Source organism: Notolabrus celidotus, chromosome 12, assembly GCF_009762535.1.
Source record: "Notolabrus celidotus isolate fNotCel1 chromosome 12, fNotCel1.pri, whole genome shotgun sequence".
Lineage (NCBI taxonomy): Eukaryota > Metazoa > Chordata > Actinopteri > Labriformes > Labridae > Notolabrus > Notolabrus celidotus.
Genome location: NC_048283.1, coordinates 20,992,216 through 21,015,363, shown reverse-complemented (window position 1 = coordinate 21,015,363; position 23,148 = coordinate 20,992,216). Strand labels below are relative to the sequence as shown.

Sequence of the window (23,148 nt, the reverse complement as noted above, 5' to 3'; positions counted from 1 at the left end):
TTCTGCCTTGATTTGATCTGGCTGGCAGTGTTTGCATTTCCTCACCAAGTGAACTTTTGCAAATTGAGACGAATGATGTTCCATTTAGCAAACATACTGAAAAACAGATGCTATAATACATCTGCCACACTATTGGTTTATACCATTTCAATATGTTGATAAACATGGATAAAAATGATCAAAATATTTTCAAATAATCAGAAACTATAATAAATCAAAATTAACCTGAAAAATGAGATGCACTTTACTGACGAAATATCTCACGTGTGTTCTGATCAGATGCTCTTCTTTGTCATTCACCGGGCTCCTAGATGAAATTAGAATGAGATTTTTAATTGTGTCTGTTCAGGATGTGCTTCTCCAGGGAGCCCATTTTTGGAATGACACAGGAGGCATTGAGACAACAGGAAGGACAGAGATAACAGATAAGAGATTACAGATCCCCGTCATAATGCAGAACACAATCAAGGAGAAAGAGCACCTGTAGGGGTTATAAAGAGAGGAGCCAATGTGGTTCTTAATTTTATGCCCGTCTGAACTCATATAGAGTGAAGTAAACCAACTTCAAAGTCTTTCTTATTATCTGTGTTCAAGGCACCTCATTACATTTTTCAGCAGTCAAGTAAATCACTGTAACAAGTGTGGAAATGAAAGACCTGATAAAGTGAAGATGTGTTGTCTATGACCTTTCAGTCACCCAGTGTCTTTGTTTAACACGTAGTGAAAGGTATCACTCACTAAAACCATTGAATTATGTAATCATAGTAAGTATAGTGACAAAAGAAATAAAGCTGAATCAGTAAAATTGACTCTTTCTCCTACATATGCGTGATTCACTTGGATTGTCAGACAGTGCTTTGACAGAGGTGTAGGGAATCTCCACCCACTGCTTTCTAGAACTCCAAGTAAAGATGGAGAAGGCCACTGTAAAGGAGGTGAGGCACATCAACCCTACAAACATAGAAACAAAGGCAGTGTTAAATATCGGATTCTTTAAAGTTTTGATTATGAATGTGCTGGATCCACCAATACCAAAGTCTTCAAAAGGTCTACCTAAAAAAAAAATATCCAAATGAAAAGATTGCTGTTTTCATCATAATGGAACTACTTAGAGCAGGTGAACTGTATTAACTGTATATCAAACTTGTTTTGTAATTTTGCAGTGATCAATCTTTTTAGAGGTCTTTAGAAATTACATGTTTATTTTGATACTAATGGATACATTTATTTTGAATCAACAGGTGCTTATTACAAAGACTTCATAAATGTGTCACAATCACTGTTATGTTATTAATAGACCCCGTCAGTGCTTTTGTGATATAATAAATTATAAACTTCACTTGTTGTTGCCCAAAAGGCTATGATTGCAAACTCTATAAAGTTATAAGACACTACAGTTTACCTGTAAATGTTTCCAGGTTGGAACCGCATGCAGCTTCAGCACTGGAGATACGACTGACTGTATTTCCAATAGAGGACAGACTGATGTTGGAGAGTGGAGTCCAGCCAAACCCTGATAGATCAGCTTTTTGATCACTGCTTCAGTAACCACAGTGAAGGCCGATACAGTTCCAGACGTGCTCTACAGGTATGATATGATACGTTAATGCAGACATTAGACAGTCCTAAAAGGAAATGTTAAATATCGGATTCTTTGAAGCTTTCATTATCAATGTGCTGGATCCACCAATACCCAATTCTACCTGTACAAAAAGACATCTCAAAAACCAGGTGAACTGTATTATCTGTGTTATTTTCCACATAAAAATCATTTATATATACTAGCAAAATTGTTTTGGGATTTTGCAGGGATGAACATTTTCAACAATAATAAAAAATCACAGGTTGCATTTTGATACTAATAGCTACATTTATTTTGAGTCAACAGATGCACTTCTTAAATGTGTCACAATCACTTTTATGTTATTATCAGATGTTAAATTAAATGTTTAATTTGGTTTCCAAGTTGGAACCACATGCAGCTTCATTCAATGGAGATAAGACTGACTGTATTTCCAATAGAGGACAGACTGATGTTGGAGAGTTCAGCCCAACCCTGATAGATCAGCTTTTTGATCACTGCTTTGGGAAACACAGTGAAGGCCGATACACATCCAGACGTGCTCTACAGGTAGGATATGTTACATTAATGAAGACATTAGACAGTCCTGAACTGTCTTCTGGACTGTCTGGATAGAGGAGGGAAAGTCAGAATACCGAGTGCCTATGCATGATTGTAGGCGAGTCGACGTGTGGCACACAAGGATGGAGTAGAAGGCATCTCACAGGCCTGGATCCTGATATTGTTCGGTGGGCCAGGCTGCGTGCAAACATGAAATTATATAGGCCCATTTAAAAACAGGACACTTCCTTTACATTCTCTGGGATTCCTGTTTAATATTTCAGGCAACAAGAGTAAAACTCTTAAACTTGATCAATGATACTCAACAGTGAAGTAAGGAACCAGCAATGTGTCACTCACTGCTGCTGTATGAACTAGATGATATTAAAACTACAGTACATACATTGAACATTTGTAGCATTTCATCTGACAGGTGAATTGTCATTAAAAGTTCATAACCTATGAGGCTCTTGCAGATGTAAGACAGAGTGTGGGGCAAAATTCTAAGGTCTTATTGTTCTCAATCTCCACAACTAGTACACTGAAAGACTATTTTCACATTCACTCACATGGACTGTTTCAAAGACATTTTTTATGTCATGACTAATTTTGAGGACTCTCCGTTTTCTACTTTGGCGAAATATTCACATTTATTGTTTATACTTGGGCACTTGGTACTTAGTTGAACTCAGGAGTTGATAACCCTCTCAGGTAAGCACTCAAAGGTGTAATAATGTTCTTTTTATTGATTTCTTTCATGTTTATTATGCGCTTTTTGTATTGTTGTTGATGTCTTTGTCATTTATGTTTTTATGCTCTTGGTGCAAGGCAAACTCCACAATGGGAAAACCAATGTTTTATTCATTGATATTAGTAAGTTAACAGCAGTCTTTAGAAAAATAATATCTCATTTTGTAGATATAACCTTCAGAGCTCTCAAATGTTTTGTATTATTGAAATTCAAACCTAAAGACATTTTTCTAAACTTCCTTTTTTGTTTTAACATTTTAAAGCAATTTAAATCTCAAACGCAGTATTTACTTGAGAAAAATACCAAAATCTCCATTCATCACCGAGTCCTACAGAAAAACATGTGCAGGTATGGCAAATGTAGCCTTAAAATCCCATTATTGTCTTTCCTTTTTTACCCTTAGCTCCAAGAACCCACTTCTGCTCAGCACTTTCCATCCGTCCATCACTCGCCTGTCTTTGTCCCTTCATAAGCTGAATGAGGACAGTGTCATAAGCTGAATGAGGAAAGCACAAACCTTTGTTTGATTTGTCTTTTTGGGAGAAGAGGAGGCCCTGGTGATTTGTTATAGGTCTGTATCAGAAGACAAAGGGCCAATATTTTTTTATCAGTCTTTTATCAGCAGGTAACAAAGACCACTTACACAGGAATAGACAATGTATGCATGGTAAGGCTGAAAACCCTGATTAAGATGTCCTATACAGAGTTTTTACCAAATATCATATTAATACAGAATATCATCCATCCGTCTACGCTTAAATATGGATGAAAAACACTGATTACAGTACAAGTAATAAATGCAGAAAGTAAGGAATGAAAATATGAAAATATGCTGCTGCTATAATCAATATTAGATTACCTTCCTGAACACAGCACACTGTAAACACAGCACAATACTGACCCCAGCTGGACAGATTGGATTAGTGTCATTAGGATCAGAGACAGCTTCCTCCAAATCTAATTCATTAATCACATGTGAGACTAAAGCTGTCAAATTACAATTAACTCTGCTGAATTACTTATAATGGCAGGGCCCTGTGACAGAAATCTACTGGTAGGGAATCAAGAGCCTTTGCTTACTTCGTCTAGTTTTCATTTCTCTGCAAAAATCACACACACAATGCTATTTTGGGTGGAAATATGTTTGTAAAGAGGAAAGAGAAAATCTGTTGCAGAGCACATTGTAAGGGATTTTTTATTCCAGTTGAGAAAAAGAGAAGGGATATAAATATTACTTAGGAATAATCCAATATGCTTTATAGAAGGCAGATCAAAGGGGAATAAACAGGAAACAGACTGTCCCTCAAGCACAAACAAACAATTATTTAACTAACTCTAGTTTTATAGCTCTTCACATATTGTTGTCTAATTCACTGCTGAAATAAATTGAAGCGAAACACAGAGCTGCGCTCAGGAAAAGTTATGCTGCCTGCCTGAAATCATAAAAGCAATTATTGAAATGTTTTTAATAAGAAGAGGAAAAAACTTAGACACTCCAGCTCTAGACTTTGGATTTGGTGATGTCATCGTTCATTTCAGTTTTGTTGGAGAGATGCAACTCATCCTTCTTCTTTGACCTGAAACATTTCCAGAGAGCTACTAAAGGGACTGCAAGACTGGGTACTCCTGCCAGTATAAAGATGATCACATTGATCCAGGCTGGGTATAGCTTTTCATCCAGTGTTGGGAATTTCTCCTAAAAAAGAGAAAAGGAGATGTATTCGTTTTTTTGTTAGTGTGGCAATACGTAAGTAAGTAAGTAGAACGTTATTTATATAGACCTTTAAAAACACTTTGTTACAGTGCTTCACAGACACAAAACACAAAAACAAGCAAGACAGAATAAAAATACATTTGCAAAAATTGTTAGACAAACAAAGCCATAAACAAACAACCAAAGAACTCAGATTGGAGTTTATATAAAGGCTTGTCTGTACAAATGTGCTTTGAGTAACTTCTTAAATCTTCAGCAGACCTGATGGCTTGGGGGAGCAAACTTCAGAGGGAGGGGGCGTAGATTGCAAAAGCATCATCGCCTTTTGTTTTACAGTCAGAGCGGGGGATGGAAAGGAGGCCGAGATTAGATGATCTGAGTGGACGAGGAGTGGAATACGCAACATGGAGTTCGGAAATGTAAATGAGGGCGACTCCATGCAGTGCTTTGTATGTGGTTAACAGGATTTTGAAATTAATCCTGAATTTAACAGGAAGCCAGTGGAGTGATGCAAGAACAGGTGTGATATGGGACTGACGGCTGGTATGAGTTAACAATCTGGCGGCTGCATTTTGAAATAACAGTCAGTGGTGTAGAGATGATTGACTAAGGCAGGTAGAAAGGGAATTGCAATAGTCTAAACTGGAGAAAATGAAAGTATGAACTAATGTGTCATTGTGTGAAAAGGAGAGCAATGATCTGATTTTAGCAATATTTCTGAGCTGCAGGAAAAAGGATTGGATGAGTTTGGTGATATGATGGTCAAAAGCAATTTGTTGATCAAAGGTGATTCTTAGATTTTATGCAGTGGGTGTGATATTTAGGTTTAATGGGCCAACAGGCTGTTGAACTGCAGTGGGGAAGGTGTCCGGTCAGATCAACAGTATTCCAGTTTTTTTAGGTTTTAGATGGAGGAAATGTAGAGACATCCACTCACGAACAGCAGCAAGACAGGTATGGAGGGAGGACAATTGATTCAGGTTATTGGTTTTAGCAGAAAAATAGATTTGTGTGTTGTCGGCATAACAATGAAATGAAACATCCGGGAATTGGCTGAAGAGATGACCGAGAGGAAGCATGTAAAGGGAGAACAGGAGAGGTCCAAGGACATGTCTTGAAGATCCAAAATGTATGATTGTATCAATTAATATTTACCGATTCAGGGTCCCAGGCTTTGTAAAAAACATTTTCTGTAACTTTAGTGATGAAGTAAAAGACCAGGATGAAAAGCATAATGAGTGGGCTGATGACCCTCCATGATGCCTGCCAGAAGAAGTTGGGTTTGTGTCCAATCATGAACTCAATATCATCGTTGAACCTAGGAGGACAGGAACACACAACATTGCCATGTGTGTAGACAGACAACACAACCACTACAAACTTCCCTTAAATTCAGTGGCCCATGATGTTATATTTTCCCTTTCATCTTCTCTTGATCCCCAAATCTATGTTTACGTCCAAGTGATTGCATGAAATACTCAGTTTAAGCTGCGTCATCAATCATCACAGACATGGTTAAGATCAGTTGAAGAACATTTTGATCAAACTTTCATCACACAGCATCCAAAGACTATCAGGTGAAAAGTAGCTCTACAAATTACTACAAAAGTATTGCATTATAGAAATAAATCAGTGATAAGAATGGAATTTAACATCACCTGTCTATTCCATATATGTACACCACTGAGAACATCTCACAGAAGGCAACAACCAGCAGAGGGATAGATCCCCCATAAGTGTCAAAGAGTGAAAGCCAATAGTTCCCAGATCCTTGGATAAATATCAAACCCACAAGGCAGCAGAACAGACACGTCACACCTGAAGAGGGGAAAGAATTGGTAAAATAACCTATAAGGCCTTTATTAGTCAAAATTAGAACATAGATGTGAGACCTACCAGTGATAGCCTCTTTTGGCCATGATTTAGGGAAAACTTTGAGGTCTTGCAGCGGCACCAGAACTCCCTCAATGTTCCCAAACATAGAGGACAGGCCAAGACAGAAGAGCATTATGAAGAACAGGACGGCCCACACAGGCGAGACAGGCATCTTGGTGATAGCCTCAGTGAACACAATAAAAGCCAATCCTGTTCCTTCAACTCCCTAGACCCAAACACAGCATGTTATCACAGCAAAGCATGGCAGAGAGATGCATAAAGATCTATGATTTTCCTTAAAAATGGAAGCTTCTACGCTAGACCTGCTGGAATCTCACCTCACTGAGAAAAGTGTCTAAATTGCACGTCTTTAGATCAAGCTCTTGTAAAGCCCCAGGAAATGTTATGTTGAGATGTCCAATGACCTGGTCATAGTTGCTGTCAGTGATGTCACCCTCAGTAAGATCAAACGCATTCAGTAAGGTTAAGATGTTTCTGAAACATAATTCAACAGGTTGAGAAACATTTCATATGTGATGTATTGCAGAAAAAGACAAATTATTTTGTGCTGCTATGTTGTATAATTTAATAGAAAAGGACATATCATACCCAGAGAAACAGTTGTCATATCTTTCTGTTGCTCTGAAGCCAATAATGCTGTAGATGACAGTGGCAGCAAAGACAGATGTGACTCCATTGATGATGGAGATTATCACTGCATCCTGTTCACAGTTGTTACTAAAAGGAAAAATGCACATTTGTAAGTTTACAGCATGCTTATCTATAAATATCCTCTATGCTGCAGGACCAAAAATGACCAAACTCACTGCACTGAGTTGTAGCTGGAGAAGGAAATGAGACCACCAAAAGCCAGAGAGAAGGAGTAAAAAACTTGAGCACCAGCATCCAGCCATGTTGTCGGCTTTGCCAGCTCTGCTAACTGGAACAACAAATAAACATGACAGTAAGAGATCAACTGGTTATCGCTTTGAACAGGTTAAATCATACCTCATACGAGGAGCTGGAGCATTCAAATGTACTGTAATGTGGTAGTTGTGTAGCCTTTTTAATGCATTCTGTTTTGTTATATGCAGCAAAATAAGTGTTATTTCTGAAACAAATGTAAGAAGTGCAACTTACATCCGGCGTAAAGAGAAATTTTATTCCACTCAGAGAACCCTTTAGGGTCAATCCTCTGATCAGAAATATTGTCAGCACCACATAGGGAAGGGTTGAAGTCACATACACCGCCTTGGGGAGAAATAACATCAATATATAAATGATTATTGTTTGTCTAAATCTAAATCTTTTCTATTAATGTAATGTACTCAATATTCTGTACCTTGCCCGTGGTCTCGATACCACGAATGATGCAGATATAGAGCACAGACCATGCAGAAATATGACAAAGCAGTATCCACCACTGCAGACCACCATCATTTTCAATATTTGGAGTTGTGTTCAGGGTCTCCCTGTACCAGAAGTAATCCACAGGTGAGCTCCTCTCACACTCTGAAACAGCGCCTGAAAGAATTGAACATAATTGGTGTCACCTCACCAAAATACATTCAGCATAAGAACGTTACCAGCTGTTTAACTACCTGTTAAGTTTGCGTTCAGGGGGCATTGACTGAAAGGCAGAGGGTCTTGAAATGAGTTGAAGAAGTACCACATAATCCAGGCAATGATTGTGTTATAGTAGAGGCTGATCGTCAGAGATACACACATGGATGCAATACCTGCAAAGTATTTCAAGAGTTTAAGACACTTTTACATTTGCAGCAGGTGAAAAGAATTATGCAACATATTTTCTTACCAATGCCAGTCAGATAGGGATGAATTGAGGCCCACACTCCCAAACTGCCTTTTCTTAAGCGCTGACCAATAGCAAACTCAAGATGTAAAAGTGGGATTCCTTCAAGGACTAGCAGGATTAGAAAGGGTATCATAAATGCACCTACAAGAAAAACAAAATAACTTTTTATGGTTTCACAATAAAACAACAATCAGTTGGGTTTTATTGTTTTACACATAGTAAACTGTTCTTGAACCCCCTCACCCATTAAAAAAAATAATAATCTGCTAAATTAGTTTAAAAAAATTTAAGGACATATACAACAGAATCCATATGCTGACTTTTGGATGTTGATCATTTGAAATACACGTGAGCACTTGCAGTGACAGTGAATGTGGTTACTTTGATTATGCAATGTACAACCCATTCAAACCTTTGTACTGATCACTTTACGAGTATTCGCTGTAACTAAGACGAAATAAAACGTCTTATCTGAACAGATTTCTCGTAAAACATTTTTGGCCTACACAGCTTTTATGGTGGAATTTGCTTTCGAAAGCATGTACATATTATTTGATATATCCTGTAGGGATAAAGTTGTCAATGGAACACTGAACTTGTCATTTTGTTTATCAACTACTAAATTGGAAATGATTGCCCACTCATTGTAGACTTCATCATCATACACAGTGATCCAGAAAATGCCATGCAATTCAATTTACTGTTATTGAAAGAAATGTGTCCCTGAAGGGATTTTTGATCATTGTTTTTGAACATGAGGTTGCAGCAAGCTATCGATAAGAAGAACGTTTATGAAGGTGTAATGCTTCCACAAAAAATGCTAATGGAAATGCTAACAGACTGAAGCAAAGAGAAAAAACATCTTTGACTGAAACAAAAGCACAAAGCAAAAAGACAAACATGTTCTGTCTTTCCTTCAAAATGAAATGAAGAATAAATTGTTATCTTTCTACCCAAAGTAATACAATTATGTAGATTAATATTAATAATGATAATTAAATAAGTCGAGTTAACTAGAAAAGAACCACTTGCCTCCTCCATGACTCTGGCACAGATACGGGAAACGCCAAACATTTCCGAGTCCTACACAGAACCCCACACATGTCAGCATGTATTGGGCCTTGTTATCCCACTTTGGTCTGTCTCCAGCCTCTTCTTGCTCCAGCTTGTCCAGCTGCTGATGGGACAATATCCTGTCCTCCAGGCCTGGATTGGGGAGTTTTAACTTCATGATGTGTCAAACACTGTACTATTGTCGTGGTACAATAAGTGCACTGTGCAGAGCTGGAATGTAAATTGTGGCTCACAACGTGAGATCCTCCTATGCACTGGACGTCTGTAATAGATTGACTAGGCATGGGTGTCAAAAAGCATCAGACAGAGGTGTGCAGCCTTTGAAGCCTGGCTAAGCAAGACAGTTAACTAGTAACTTATCTGATTCTTATCTTCTTGGCTATCTATAATGAGGAAGAGTCAGGGCATACAGGTCACTCATTTTGGCATAATGACAGAATCTTATTAACATCTGTCAAAAAAGCGTGAACATATGAACAATACCATCTCTAATCCAATTTGTAAAGCAATTTTGCATACAATAAAAATTAACCTATTACAACTCCAACTCTAAAAGTAATTAATGATTGAAAACACTAGCTTTTATGATATATAAACCCCCCCTTTAAACAGTATTTCATCATACAGTTTTCAGTTGTTTACTCATGTACTAATCATTCACAGGTAAGTTAAAAAAGGAAATTTAAAGAATGCACCCTGAAGCTTCATTTTTATCCTAGGTACAGTAAATGAAAAAAAAATCATTACCCCACAGCTTCAGCTTAAGCCATCAACTTCATTGACTAATATTAACCATATTCACGAATAATATTTCACAGTTCATATTTAAACTGTTATTGGTATTATTTGCCTTAAATAGCCAATTACCCCTTGCTATTGTTTTGAATTGGGAATGTTTGTATAACGGACTAACACAAAGTTGTCAAAAAACTCTTACAAAAGTGTCACAACCCTAATTTAAAAAAACCCCAGAAGAACAGAATTTGATGGTTCACAATTCATTTAATGAATGTAATTGAAAACAGTGGAAAGATGACATATCAAATGTTGGAATTGTATCGTTCTCTGAAAAAAAAGCAAATTTTTAATTTGATGCTGGTAGTATGCTTCCAAAAAGTTTACCATCGAGTTGCATCCCCTCTTTTTTGAACAACTCTTTAAATATTTGGAAACCAAGGAGAACAGTTTCTGCAGTTTTGGAAGTTAAATGTTGTCCCATTCTTGCCTGATATAGCATTTCAGCTGCCCTGCAGTTTGGGGTCTCTTTTGTCATACTTTGTGACTAATGATGAGCCAAATGTTTTCAATCGGGGTCAAATCAGGACTGCAGGCAGGCTAGTTTAGTACCTGAACCCTTCTACTATGGAGTCATGGTGGTGTACCATGAGCAGATTGTAGTTTGGCATTGTCCTGCTTAAATAGGCAAGGTCATGCCTGAAAAAGTCATTTTAACCCAACCCTAATCCTAACCCTAACCCTAATCCTAACCCTAACCCTAATCCTAACCCTAACCCTAATCCTAACCCTAACCCTAACCCAAATCCTAACCCTAACCCTAATCCTAACCCTAACCCCAACCCTAACCCTAATCCTAACCCTAACCCTAACCCAAATTACAACCCTAACCCTTATCACAACCCTAACCCTAACCCTTATCCTAACCCTAACCCTAACCCTAAACCCAATCTTAACCTAAATCACAACCCTAACCCTAATCAGAACCCTTATCCTAACCCTAATCCTTATCCTAACCCTAATCCTAACCCTAACCCTAATAATAACCCTTACCCTAATCCAAACCCTAACCCTAACCCCAACCCTAATGCTAACCCTAACCCCAACCCTGACCCTAATCCTTACCCTAACCCTAATCCTTATCCTAACCCTAACCCAAATCCTAACTCTAACCCTAATCCTAACCCTAACCCTAATAATAACCCGAACCCTAACCATAACCCTAACCCTAATCCTAATCCTAATCCTTACCCTAACCCTAACCCCGACCCTAACCCTAATCCTAACCCTAACCCGAATCATAACCCTAACCCTAACACTAACCCTAATCCTAGCCCTAACCTAAATCACAACCCTAACCCTAACCCTAATCATAACCCTAACCCTAACCCTAATCCTAACCCTAACCTTAATCATAACCCTAAACCTAACCCTAACCCTAATCATAACCCTAACCCTAATCACAACCTTTATCCTAATCACAACCCTAACCCTAATCATAACCCCAACTCCAACCCTAACCCAAACCCTAACCTTAAACCTAATCATAATGCTAACCCTTAAACCAACCCTAACCCTAACCCAAACCCTTACCATAACCCTAACCCTTATCATGACTGTAATCATAACCCTAACCCTGGTTCTGTTTGCTTGAGTTTTGTTCTGGTTCTGTTTGCTTGAGTTTTGTTCTGGTCCTTTTCGCTTGAGATGGTTCTGGTTCAGTTTTCTGGAGTTGGTTCTGGTTCTGTTTGCTCTAGTTTGGTTCTGGTTCTGGTTCTGTTTGCCTGTGTTGATTCTGGTTCTGTTTGCTTGAGTTTGGTTCTGATTTTGTTTGCTTGAGTTGGTTCTGGTTCTGATTGCTTGAGTTGGTTCTGGTTCTGTTTGCTTGAGTTAGGATGTGGTTCTGTTTTTTTTTTGATTGAGTTTGGTTCTGGTTCTGTTCTGTGGATATCTTTGCAGTTTCTTGTTAATTTGTACAATAAAAAAGTTTGATTAAAATGCTAAACAAAGGTAAGAATGGTTTTGTAACAGAACAAATGCACATAACTAGACAACTAGAAGGCTTCTCATAAAAACAGTGTACGTAAAAGGGTTTTCAACAGACAAACCATTAGTTTTTGCAAAGTTAAGGTAAAATATACGGCTACAAAAGATCCGGCTCTTCTTTGGGAGCAGAGTCAAAAGAGTCGGCTCTCTGAAAAGAGCCGAACTTCCCATCACTAATTCACTGCAGTCGGTAATTCACAAAAGCGTCCGATGAGGCATAACTTTTCTTTGAATTAAATCCTTCCAACTGGGGTGGCAACAGGGGTGGCAAGGCTGTGTTTTAAACCCCCTGTATATCCGCCCCTGTAAGACATTACTTTATTGATATCGGGGGATTCAGTTGCTGCAGCAACCCAGACATAAGTACAATCAAGAAAAGTTCCAGTTAGTAAAATGAAATAAGTAAAAATAAATAAATAAATAAAGCTATAATTTTAGATATAATTTAGAAACAATTTAGATAAATACAAATGTTACAAATGGTCTAAGTGGTGGTAATTACAGGCAGTATTAAAAGTGTTTCAGTAGTGACAGGTTGACATGGTGTGATTATGGTTTGTAATGACAGATTAAGCAATATAATAAATACATATGGGTAAATAGTATGACCGTAAGTTGTAGTACACAATAACAATGTAATATAACATAATATAATGTAGAGAGATAATTATATAATATAATGTAATTATATGCATTATAATGTCATCAGTAGTCAGTGAGTCAGTACGAGACGAGATATTGTACTCTCTGCCAGCGCTTATTGAATACCTCTTGTCCAATCAAATTGCTTGGTTCCGGTCGCCCACGCTGCTTCACCAGTTGCTTGAAAAGCTGAGTCATTGCCAGCCTCAGAGTACCGAGTTGAGTGTATTTTTCTCTCGTCGCCGCTGGAGGCTGCCATTGCGCCTGTAATATGAGCTGCTCCGGCCGGCTGCAGTCTGGCTGCTGTCTCCGCTGGCAGAGTTCGTGCTGGAGGAGGAGGGTGCCGTTTCCCATCGCTCTCGCTGACCAGGCGCCAAGTGTAGCAGTCCCGTCCGCAGTCTGCCTCAGCACCTCATACGCCCGCAATGTCCTTGGATACTGGAGCCTGCCCTCTCCTGCACCGCTCTGACTGACTGTACCTCCAAACGTGGCGCTCTGGATATTTACCTCACTGTCCCGAGTCCTCTGCGCTGCGTTAAGCGAATGGAGACGCTCCAAGGATAACAGAGGGTGCAGGATTGCGCTACTGCAGGAAACCTGCCGGTAGTTCGCTGCCCCAGGGGGGGTGGGGTGGGGGGGCTGCCTGTCTGTCAGAGGCTGTGGTGTCGCATCCACTATTTTCATTCCCTCAAATCGCCTTGCATGGATACATCATGGCAACGCTTATATGCAGGGTGCAGTTCTTAGATGATACTGATCCATTTAACAGCACCAATTTCCCCGAGCCCACCAGACCACCTCTGTACACTTTCAGGGAAGATATTCCTCTAATAAATCAGATCGCTGGAGTCCACAGGCTGCTGAAAGCTCCTCAGAAGGTATGGAAATACTTTTTAAATAATGTCTTGATCAAAGTTGTGTTCATGTTGTTTTGAATGTGCTTAGTGAAAAGTTAACCCTGACAAAATGCTGAATTAATAATTAGCTTGAACATGTTGATGGGGGTAACTACCAAACAAACCTAATGGAGCGTTTATTGAGTCAGTGAATTGAACCCGGTTTGCTGATGGGGGAGGCTGCTGGAGAAGCATCAACATGCTAAAGATGTATTGCACATGCACAGTGTAATACTTGGGTATGATTTCTTGAATTATCTGGTTGCTTTTGGAAATATTAAAGAGGATAACAACCATTATCTAGCTGAGGGGAGGGACGCAGCTGTTAATGTTTACCATATTCACAACAGTAATCTCCTTCAGTTTAACCTGCTTATCTCAGGACTCATCTGTCAACTTAGGGAGACCTTTCAACATTTCATAAAGCTTTTGGTCAGTTACTTTGGTAAGAGTAGACATATATTTAAAAAATACAGGCGATACAAAGTTAACTCACTTGGAAACTTAGAAAACTGCTTTCCCCTGAACTTCCAATCTGGCCTTGTCTCAACTACATATTTGCTCAAACAAATCATTGTCATTCATATAAAGGAATCTATCTTCCTTTGATGGCATTAGTGGGCAAGTTTTTAATCTGTGAACCACTTGTGCTATTGTCACCACACAAACCAAGTTATATTGGGTGGGGTCAGATGTCCAGTTGGTCAGCTGTTGAGGGATGGAGGAGGGATATTCCCTTTACTCGATTGTTCAGCAATCTGGGGATTTGAATTTGAAACAATCAATTAAATTAAGGAAAATAGCATCACTTTAAAATATATACATTTATCAGTTTGACAGCCTTTACCTTTATTTGTACACCCCCCATCTGTATTCACAGTCAGAATCAGAGTGCATTTTTTTTTTGTGTATTGCTACATCTTTGTGTTTGGTTAGCTGCATCTCATCAGTTGTCATTAATTCCAGTTCAGTCAAAACAGAGCACATTGTTTTAGCTGCACAAATTGGCTTTCCCCAAAAATCCACCTCTGCACAGCCAACAATAAACTGCTCTAAATAACTGAAAGTTTCTCTATGGTGTGGTGCAAAGGCATTGTTTTAATTTCATAAAGAAAGACAAGGACAAATAAATGTCAACATGGACCCCATTTTTTCTTTTGGGTGCCACTGAAGGATATCTCAGGATAAGATACAGTTTTTGTCTTCTAATTAGACCTTGTGCTACCAAACAAATTACAAAAGGCGTCATCTCGTGACCTTTAAACAAAGCAAAGGGGCCATAGCATCTTAGGTTTAGTCTTTATGAGCCTTTATCCCAGACTAGTTGTGTACTTTCTTCATTCTGTCACATCAATGGTTTCCCATCTTGTTTGAGTAGAGTTGGTGAGATAACTCATAGAAGCTTCAGGATGCTGTGGATCACCACAAGTCTGGCTCTCATTCTGAAGCCCACTCAGTCTGACCAGCAGGATGGGATGGGAACGCTTTATTTCACTGTTGGAGAGAGAGGAGAGGGAAGCCGGCAGAATTAAAAACACAAACAAAGAGCTGATGTACTTTGCGCAGTCGACTAGTCCCAGTTAAGCACGAGGCCAGCTGGACCACAAAGTAGACAGAGAGGGAGTACCAGCTGAAGGCTCTGCAGGGCCTGGTTTGGGAAATTTGGTCACACGGGTAGTGGCGGTTAACCCTGAGTGAGGAGAAGCCTGTATTGTGAATTTGATGACGACTCTTCAAAACGTTTGAGTGATGACTTTTCTGATTCACACCCTGAAGAGTTTGACAAAGTGACTTTGGTGTGTGACCCTGTAAATACCTTTGACAACAAACCTGTTGTCTTTGAGCTTTGTCTGTCTCTATGGTGCAGGCCACTCTGGTATAAATAGCACCCTGCCAACACATGGTGCCGAGGGAGTCAAAACAGCTAGCATATGCTGTCTCTGTGCTGCTCCTGTCAGTTTCAGTCTGCAGCCTCAAGAGGGGAGATCTGGACAAGTGTGTGTTGTAGGTTGAACGTGTGATTTGGACTGAGTTGTGATAAGGGTTGCAAAATTCCAGGGATTTTCAAAGTTGGAAACTTTCCATGGGAATTAACAGGAATTAACGGGAATAAACGGGAATTTATGGGAATAAACAGGAATAAACCAGGAATTTACTAAATTGAAGGTTGGCTCTTAATAGGGAACTTAAATATAGTCGGGGAAAATATATTTTAGCATAATCCTGACTAAAACAACCAGATTTCATCAAGTACAGTTGAACATCTATGCTATTCCTCAATCACATGCACATAGCACACACTGCTTACTGCAGGGCTATTGAGACCACGCCCCCTACATGCACTTTTTATTTAACATTTTGAATGGGACTTTTTTGGAGGGAGACGGGCACTTTTAATTTAACATTTTGAATGGTACTTTTTTGGAGGGAGAGGGGCTCTTTTAATTTAACATTTTGAATGGTACTTGTTTGGAGGGAGAGCGGCTCTTTTAATTTAACATTTTGAATGGGACTTTTTTGGGATTGCATTTTTGTTAATTTTTGAATGGGTTGAGTCTGGGGGATGAGTAATATTTAACTCAACATTCATGTTTTTGTTCTTCAATGAAATAATTGATTGTTCAATAAAATATTTAACACTTGATAAAGTTCTACATACAAATAAATCTGTTTTAATTGTATTATTTTGGATGGATGTCTGCTTAGAACAAAACAAATATTTATGCATGGATATGATACTTTTCCATTAAATTCCCATAAATTCCTATAATTTCCAATTTGGAATATTTCCAAAATTCCCTAGCTTAACTTCCCATGTAAATTTACCGGAAACTTCCGGAAATTTACCGGAAATTTTCCACCCCTTTGCAACCCTAGTTGTGATTGGGCTGGCATATTGGCTATGCAGCTGAACAGGGTCAAACATCAATAAGGACTAAGGGTTTAGTAAGGCTAAAACACCAAGTGCGGTTAAATCAAAGGTTTGTATATTATGTTAATGATTCAAACATCTAAAAGTCATTGTCAGAGCAGCAGAAACACTTTGCCTGCAAATATTTGTGTGCAGTTGAGCAATTGTTTTACTAAGGTATCACTGTTGAATATTCTGAGGCCTGAGCACTTGTTTGTGATCATTTACAAAATATGAACTGATCCTTATTGATGACTTTAGTACAGGATCCCTTTATACACAGTTTTTTTCTGGAAACTCAAGTCATCCTCAGACACAGGCTTTTGATTTTGTCAAATAAAATGCATTGTCCCTACAGATGGTGAAGAATACAAGCTGTTAAAAATACCTTGGAGTTAATCCAATTCTGCTCTAAATGTCCACACAAGTCGATAGATCAATAGTCCTTCCCATGCTTTCTTTTCAGTCACTGTTTTGTTGTATTTGGCCTGCTAGCCTTGAAGCCTGGCATCAAATTCCAAAGCAGAATTCAAGGGAGAGAAAATGTAGCTAAGTCTTGGAGAATGGACTCTCACTTCACCAATTTCAAATTTTCATCCGGTTGTTTTCCTACATTTTTTCCCTGAAGAAATTACAGAGTCCTATAATGAGAAGTTATGCTAAATGCTGTAAAATACAGGTTCCTGCTTCTTGCCTGTCAGAGCTCCTTTGAATTCTTTTACACATTGTTATGCAGAGTTGAGGTTTTGCCGGTCTCTGCATTTTGAAGGGCTGTCTGTCTCGACACACGGCTCCTTTTCAGAAGAATGCAGCATCTGTTGATGTCGATTCATCCTCAGCATGCTCAACAGAAATGTGAGATTACAGTTGTGGTTTGTCTTTCATGCATTAAGTGTGTGGTAATATGTTTTGAGTAACTTTCCTTCGAAGATAGACCACAAATACCATCCTCACCTTTACTAATGAAGTTTGGGCTTTAAAGTGGCAAACTGTAATTCCTCTTGTTGGACTTGGTAGGTGTAGCATGGTGTAATTTATAGTAAGAATGTGTAAGGTTGGAGTACACAGGGTTAGCATTTGGGCTAAAGTACAGAGAGACAATATTGTTATTGTAAAGCTATTGAGTTTCAAATATGTAACTTTCACACAGTATATATGCCGTCTCTTTCCAGATGTCTTCCCCTATTTGGAAGAAAGGAAGTTTGAAGAAGTTTGGAGTGAGATAGCAGGTTTTAATTGGAAACTGCATGGTGTTTATTTTTAGTCCTTTCTGCCTTAACTGCCTCCCTGGTCAGTGGACCACAGTATGGTGGTTGAAGGGAGAGGCCAGACCTCAGTGTGTGAGCAGAGCACTTGTGGTTACATCTCTGGACTTGGCCATCGCAGGGCCACCGTGGGTTCAAGTCCAGGGTGGGGGAAAACTAAAGAAGCCTCTGCCACTATTAATCTGGTCGCACTCGTCCTGGATTAAGAGCCATTTGGGTTCATGAGCCTGGCATGGTTACACTCAGCAAGGCTTGTAGGCAGTAATCCAGGTAGATAACACAACAAGTACTATGAAGTGACTCTTGTGAGGAGATGAATGCTGGGGTACTTGGTTTGGTAGATGGATGTACAGATAGGGACTGATTAATGGCAAACTTTTGTAGTTTACTTTGACTTTTTTGTTTTTAGTTTGTGAGTCAAAACCCTGTGAGGGGAAGTGCATTCTTTTTGTCCACAGTTAGCTAATTGCTGGTTACTGCCACAAATTCAGCCCAATGTTTTGTCTATTTCAGGTTGTGATACAGAGCATAAAACGGAAAGAAACCCAAACATTTTATTGCACTTTTATCCAATCCACACACTTGATCTGAATCTAAAGTAAAATATAAACCTATAAAATGTTAAAGAGAATTTAAGAAAAATAACATTAATGCACTGTACTGTAATGTTAATCTGAGTCTATAACATGGCAACATTTGTAAGCAATTCTTGGAAGCTGTTACACTAGCAAAATATCTGAGTTTTTCTCAGTATTATTAGTGGAAAGTCTGGATAGGCAGGGATTCAGAGCACCCTGAGGAAACAAATTAAAAATTGCTGACAAAAAAAAGTAAGACTACTTTCAATGAAAATGGATCCAGATGGTTAAATTGACATGAAATTGCTAGTAGTTGCTGCACAGTGGTTTTATCACCAATAACCATCAAAGTCAGAACGAAAACAGTTCAAACAGCAAGGGAGTGAAAAATGAATATATAAATAAACTAAATGAACCCATGACTAATGGGGATGACCAGTAACCCAGACAGTAACCATGCAGCCAGTAACAGAAAGTCTCTCTTGGTTTGTTTTGAAGATAGTGTAGGCTCAGCCACTTGTCAGCATATATATGATTTAGGTTGTCTTCTCCTTCATGGTACATTTCATATTACTGTCACACCCATTATTTAAAAAGGCATGTCAGTGCATAGGCATAAAAATACTTAGCCTGACTTTGGACATTGTGCCTGGAATTCCTTTCAGTCCAGAATCTGTCCTGTAATCTGGAGAAGCACTTCTTTCCCTCGTCTGCCTGTGTACAGTGCGGCTTTGTTTATTCATCTTCTTCTCTGTCTACCTGTCTGTCTGTCTACCTGTCTGTCTGTCTGTCTGTCTGTCTGTCTGTCTGTCTGTCTGTCTGCTTTACCGATAGATCACCAACAACCATTTAGCTAAAACTAATCACTCCCCAATAGGATTCCCTGCACAATTTAAGTTTACTTTTGTGTTTAAAGCCTTGCCCTTGATTCTTGTCCCTCAAAAAGACGTTCAGCTCCATATAATCTACAACTATTATATTACCAATAATCTTTTGGTTTACCAAGATCGTGGGAAGGAAACAAGACAGCTCAAAGTCAGAGAGAAAGAGAGAGCTGGGCAACAAGTGAGAGTTATCCTTAAACCACATGTTTTGTTTTAGTTCTCAAATATGACACAGTCCTCTAGTTCTGGAGTGCAGTAATACAAACAGAGTGGCCCAACAGATCAAACCTTCAGACCCTTAATGTCTTTCCCAGCCTTTTGCCTTCACGTTCAATTAAGTTACTGTCACATACGAGAGGAAATCAGATCAGGCATAAGACCCTGCAATAACAGCTCTTATTTAAAAAACACGTGGTTTTACATGTTACATATATGTTGACATGTGTTGTACTCTTATGAGAGGATCACTTGCAGGCTGCTTGAAGAGTTAATTGCATTTGATTCATTGACAGCCCCTCAATATGAGCTGATGAGTGTTCAATACACTGAGTGTTATAGGTTGTTGTGTTAGGTAGCTTTTCTGGTTATCCACCTTTTTTTTACTCTCCTGTATTGAGGTTTGTTTTCCTGTCCTCTACTGCTCTGTCGGATCCGCTGTCCTGCTGAGCGGACAGACACTGAATATAAATAGGTTAATATCTCCAATTTGGAGGTCAACCACACACGTGCACACACCTTCATTCCTCCCTCAGCTCCTTGACCACAGTCAGCTGATGACAACCATTCAAGACCAGACAAATCAGACCTCCTGTGCAAAATCATACAGCCTGATGATAGTGTATCAAGCATGGAGAGTGTAGAGATAAGAGGCACCAGACTGCCAAACTGCTTTAAATGACTTCTCCTCAACCTTGCCCTGTTTGTCATTGAAGAGCGCTGACAGGAGCTGATAACATAACTTTCTCTGGTCTGCTGCAGACTAGACATTCATCTCAAATACTTGATGTCTTTGCCAACTGACCCATACAAAGGGTGAAGTTGTTTTTTGTGTGTCTACCATACAGTATGGATGGAAGGCCAGTATTGTTATGGCGACCGTAGTAAGGATTTGAAGGATTTAAGCCTTGAGGAAAGTTTGTGGTCATGGACTGGTATTTCACTTGAAATACATAAATTCATCTATGATTCTGCTGTTTCACAGACGCAGAAAACCAACCTTCAAAGAGCACTGCCTTTAAAAAAAAATGTAACTCCTTGATAAATTGTGTCTCTCAGAGTTTTATAAATGCTGCCTAACTGTAGTTAAACACAAGATGTTGTAGTATCATAGTTGTACCCATAGACTGTAGCGGGTGCCATATTGGAAATGCTGAATGCAACTTAACTGCTGTCGAGTTAGTGTGAGGTAAAGAGGCAGGCTTTGAGCCTCCTTGCCAACAGCTACACTGTTCCTGCCTGTCAATCAAATCAGTCATGTCCTTAAATGGGCAAAACTTGTAATCTTCATGTCTTCTGAGCTGTTGTGTTAGAAAAAAAATCACCCCTGTACAGTGTGTGCCGATAGAGAAATGAGCTATTCAGACTGAAGCCGTCTTTTGAACCAGGCTGTAAACATGTTTATTAATGCTGCAAAGATCGTCTTTTTTGAATTGGTGTGTATGTGGTTTCCGGTGTCACGCAGCCTCAAGCGGACACTGGATAAACTGAAGTTTTTAGTACTCCTGCAAGGGCTTCATATTTTGAGACCAGAGGTTGCCGCTTGGTTGTACCTGGGTGCTGAAGGTCCTAGTTTGACCTTGTTCAGCTGATTTGGGGATTTGGAGCAGTATTTGATACAGCAGGCCTTTTAAAAGTAAATGGACTATACATATTTACTTCTGCTTAGCCTTTTATTGCATGTTTACAGATAAGGATTGAAGACAAATCAGTGTTTAACTGTGTCCTTTTCTCCTCCAGCCGGATGACTGTGCCCTTCAGCTGTCCCATAATGGAAGCTACCTGGACTTGGAGTCAACTCTGGCAGAGCAGAGAGATGAGCTGGAGGGATTTCAGGAGGAAGGAGGGTAAGATAAAAATCATCTCTGTCTCTCTCTTATTGTTTCCTCTACTATCTTCACTGAAGCAGACAGTCAACATGCAGGGATTTTAAATATTATTGCCTTTGAGGACATAGAAATAGAAATATAGTTTGATACCTCTATAAGAAGTTAGTATTATGTTTTTGCATACACATCCTTTTTATTTGGTCTAGGTCAGCTCAGATTGGTATCTCCATACAGTTTGATAGTGTAAGATAATTCCAAGGGCTGGCTTTGAAAATACCAAAAATATTTCCCCGCACTAGCAGTCAGAGATAATCAGTACAACGTGATTATTGTTTTTCCAGAAAGAGACAGATAAAATATGTTGGGGAGATAAGAAGGAAAAGATAAAGGGTTTCAATCCTTGGCTCTGGGGATACATATTGATATTCTGGTGTTATATTCTTTTGCCTAATTTCATTCTATTAGCTATGATTTCAATCATAATGATATCCATTTCATTCCAGGATGAGTTAGTGGAATAATCTCTTTGCAGGGCCTCAGAAGATTTAGCTCTGTTGCTGAAAAGCTGTTCTCTGGAGGTGGTGGGGTCTGTCGCAGAGCTGATGAGACACGCTCCACCCCTTCTGAGGGACTCTCTGTTTCAGAAGTTTTTCAGCACTTATGGATTCTAGTGGAAAATGAAGTTTCGTTGAATATTAGTATTAGCTTCCCTTCTTCCTGTGTGAGTATTTAACTAAACCATAAACTCACTTATTGTCTCTTTGGTTTCGGAAAGCCAAATCTAAAGGTGCATTTCGACCAAGAGTTCCGGGGTCTTTTAGCCCCCAGAACTTCTTTCCCTGGAACTAAAAGGTGCCCCCATTGTTGTCTGCGTTTTGACTGCGAGCTGAAGTCCCGGGTAGATTGTGCAAATCAGGCTAGTGACGTATGGAGAAAAAAAATGATATTAAATAATATTTTGAAATCTTAATAAAAAACTGAACTAGTATGCATTCCCAGGAACTCCCTCTGTGTTTCAACAACTGTGTAAACTCCACAAACACTGTTACGTTCAACCGAAAGTCCACGGACCTTTGAAAAGTACTGCCCCCTAAGCAGGGGCTTTTCAGGGGGGAGATTATCTACCCCTGAACTCCTCCGGTCGAAACGCATGTAGTTCAGGGGTAAAGTCCCTAGTTCCGGGGTAAAGTTCCTGCGGTCGAAAAATGCCTTAAGCCTATCAGTCAGATTAATCCATTGCTAATTTACGTTTATTCTCTAAAACAAACCACCTTATAGGAAATGAATGCCTCTATGTGTTTTTATCAGTCCAGAGCTGATGTTGGTGACCTTTTCTTTTAATCATATCTCAGAGTTTCCATGCCATTCATCTATCCATGTCCTTTAAAGTACCTTGCCTCCCTGGCTCTGCTGCAGCTGAGATCATCTAAACCACTTACGAGGTGTAGACACGTCTCATGAGTAATTGCCCTCATCTCTGATGAATGTTACCTCAGTGCTCTCATTAGAAGTGGCCAAACTGCAACTCTTTGCTGATTTAACAGCATTGTTTCCTGTATTATAGTTAAACGAGGCTTTGTCTTGACATTACCACCATACCTGGATGGAGACAAGAACAGTTTCAAATTGTGATACTTTCACTCTGTTTAATGCATGCATGCTCTTCAGCCAGTAACTTTATTGACTCCATATGTTTTTTCATGTACTGCAGAATAAGTTGATATATCATTTATATGCTGCCCCACTTCAGCTGATCACAAACCGAAGGCTGGCATTAGAGTTCCTGGTCCGCGG

The 23,148-nt window shown here is 39.2% G+C and overlaps 2 protein-coding genes and 1 long non-coding RNA gene across 4 annotated transcripts in view; 2 read left to right on the top strand and 1 right to left on the bottom strand.

The window, feature by feature from the left end:
• The first annotated feature begins 1,471 nt into the window (after positions 1 to 1,471).
• On the top strand, positions 1,472 to 7,603 carry LOC117823067. The gene is made up of 3 exons (XR_004633304.1): positions 1,472 to 1,588; positions 2,023 to 2,131; positions 7,268 to 7,603. It is a non-coding gene; the product is annotated as an uncharacterized LOC117823067 (long non-coding RNA).
• On the bottom strand, positions 3,518 to 9,509 carry slc6a19b (solute carrier family 6 member 19b). The gene is made up of 12 exons (XM_034698113.1): positions 9,311 to 9,509; positions 8,279 to 8,419; positions 8,064 to 8,201; positions 7,805 to 7,986; positions 7,603 to 7,713; positions 7,290 to 7,402; positions 7,072 to 7,200; positions 6,801 to 6,957; positions 6,484 to 6,688; positions 6,246 to 6,405; positions 5,743 to 5,905; positions 3,518 to 4,569 (listed from the first exon to the last, which is right to left on the bottom strand). Exons 1-12 carry the CDS (start codon positions 9,507 to 9,509, stop codon positions 4,375 to 4,377), a joined length of 1,893 nt encoding a protein of 630 aa, XP_034554004.1. The 3' UTR covers positions 3,518 to 4,374.
• Positions 9,510 to 12,968: 3,459 nt separating this feature from the next.
• Positions 12,969 to 23,148, top strand: part of fhod3b (formin homology 2 domain containing 3b) — a 98,704-nt gene continuing 88,524 nt past the window's right edge. For both annotated transcript variants that reach the window (XM_034697359.1, XM_034697358.1), the window contains exons 1-2: positions 12,969 to 13,653; positions 21,266 to 21,372. In XM_034697359.1, coding sequence (XP_034553250.1) covers positions 13,489 to 13,653; positions 21,266 to 21,372 — 272 coding nt within the window. In that variant the 5' untranslated portion in view covers positions 12,969 to 13,488. The remainder of the gene's footprint in view (positions 13,654 to 21,265; positions 21,373 to 23,148) is intronic.

What these genes read in the sequence shown, in the direction of transcription:
- slc6a19b (XM_034698113.1), bottom strand. Translation starts at nt 9,509, where the DNA reads ATGAAGTTAAAACTCCCCAATCCAGGCCTGGAGGACAGGATATTGTCC. An exon ending in GCCAAAAGAGGCTATCACTG is followed by an intron (nt 6,406 to 6,483) that starts GTAGGTCTCACA and finishes TCCCCTCTTCAG; the next exon opens with GTGTGACGTGTCTGTTCTGC. An exon ending in TACATATATGGAATAGACAG is followed by an intron (nt 5,906 to 6,245) that starts GTGATGTTAAAT and finishes CTGTCCTCCTAG; the next exon opens with GTTCAACGATGATATTGAGT.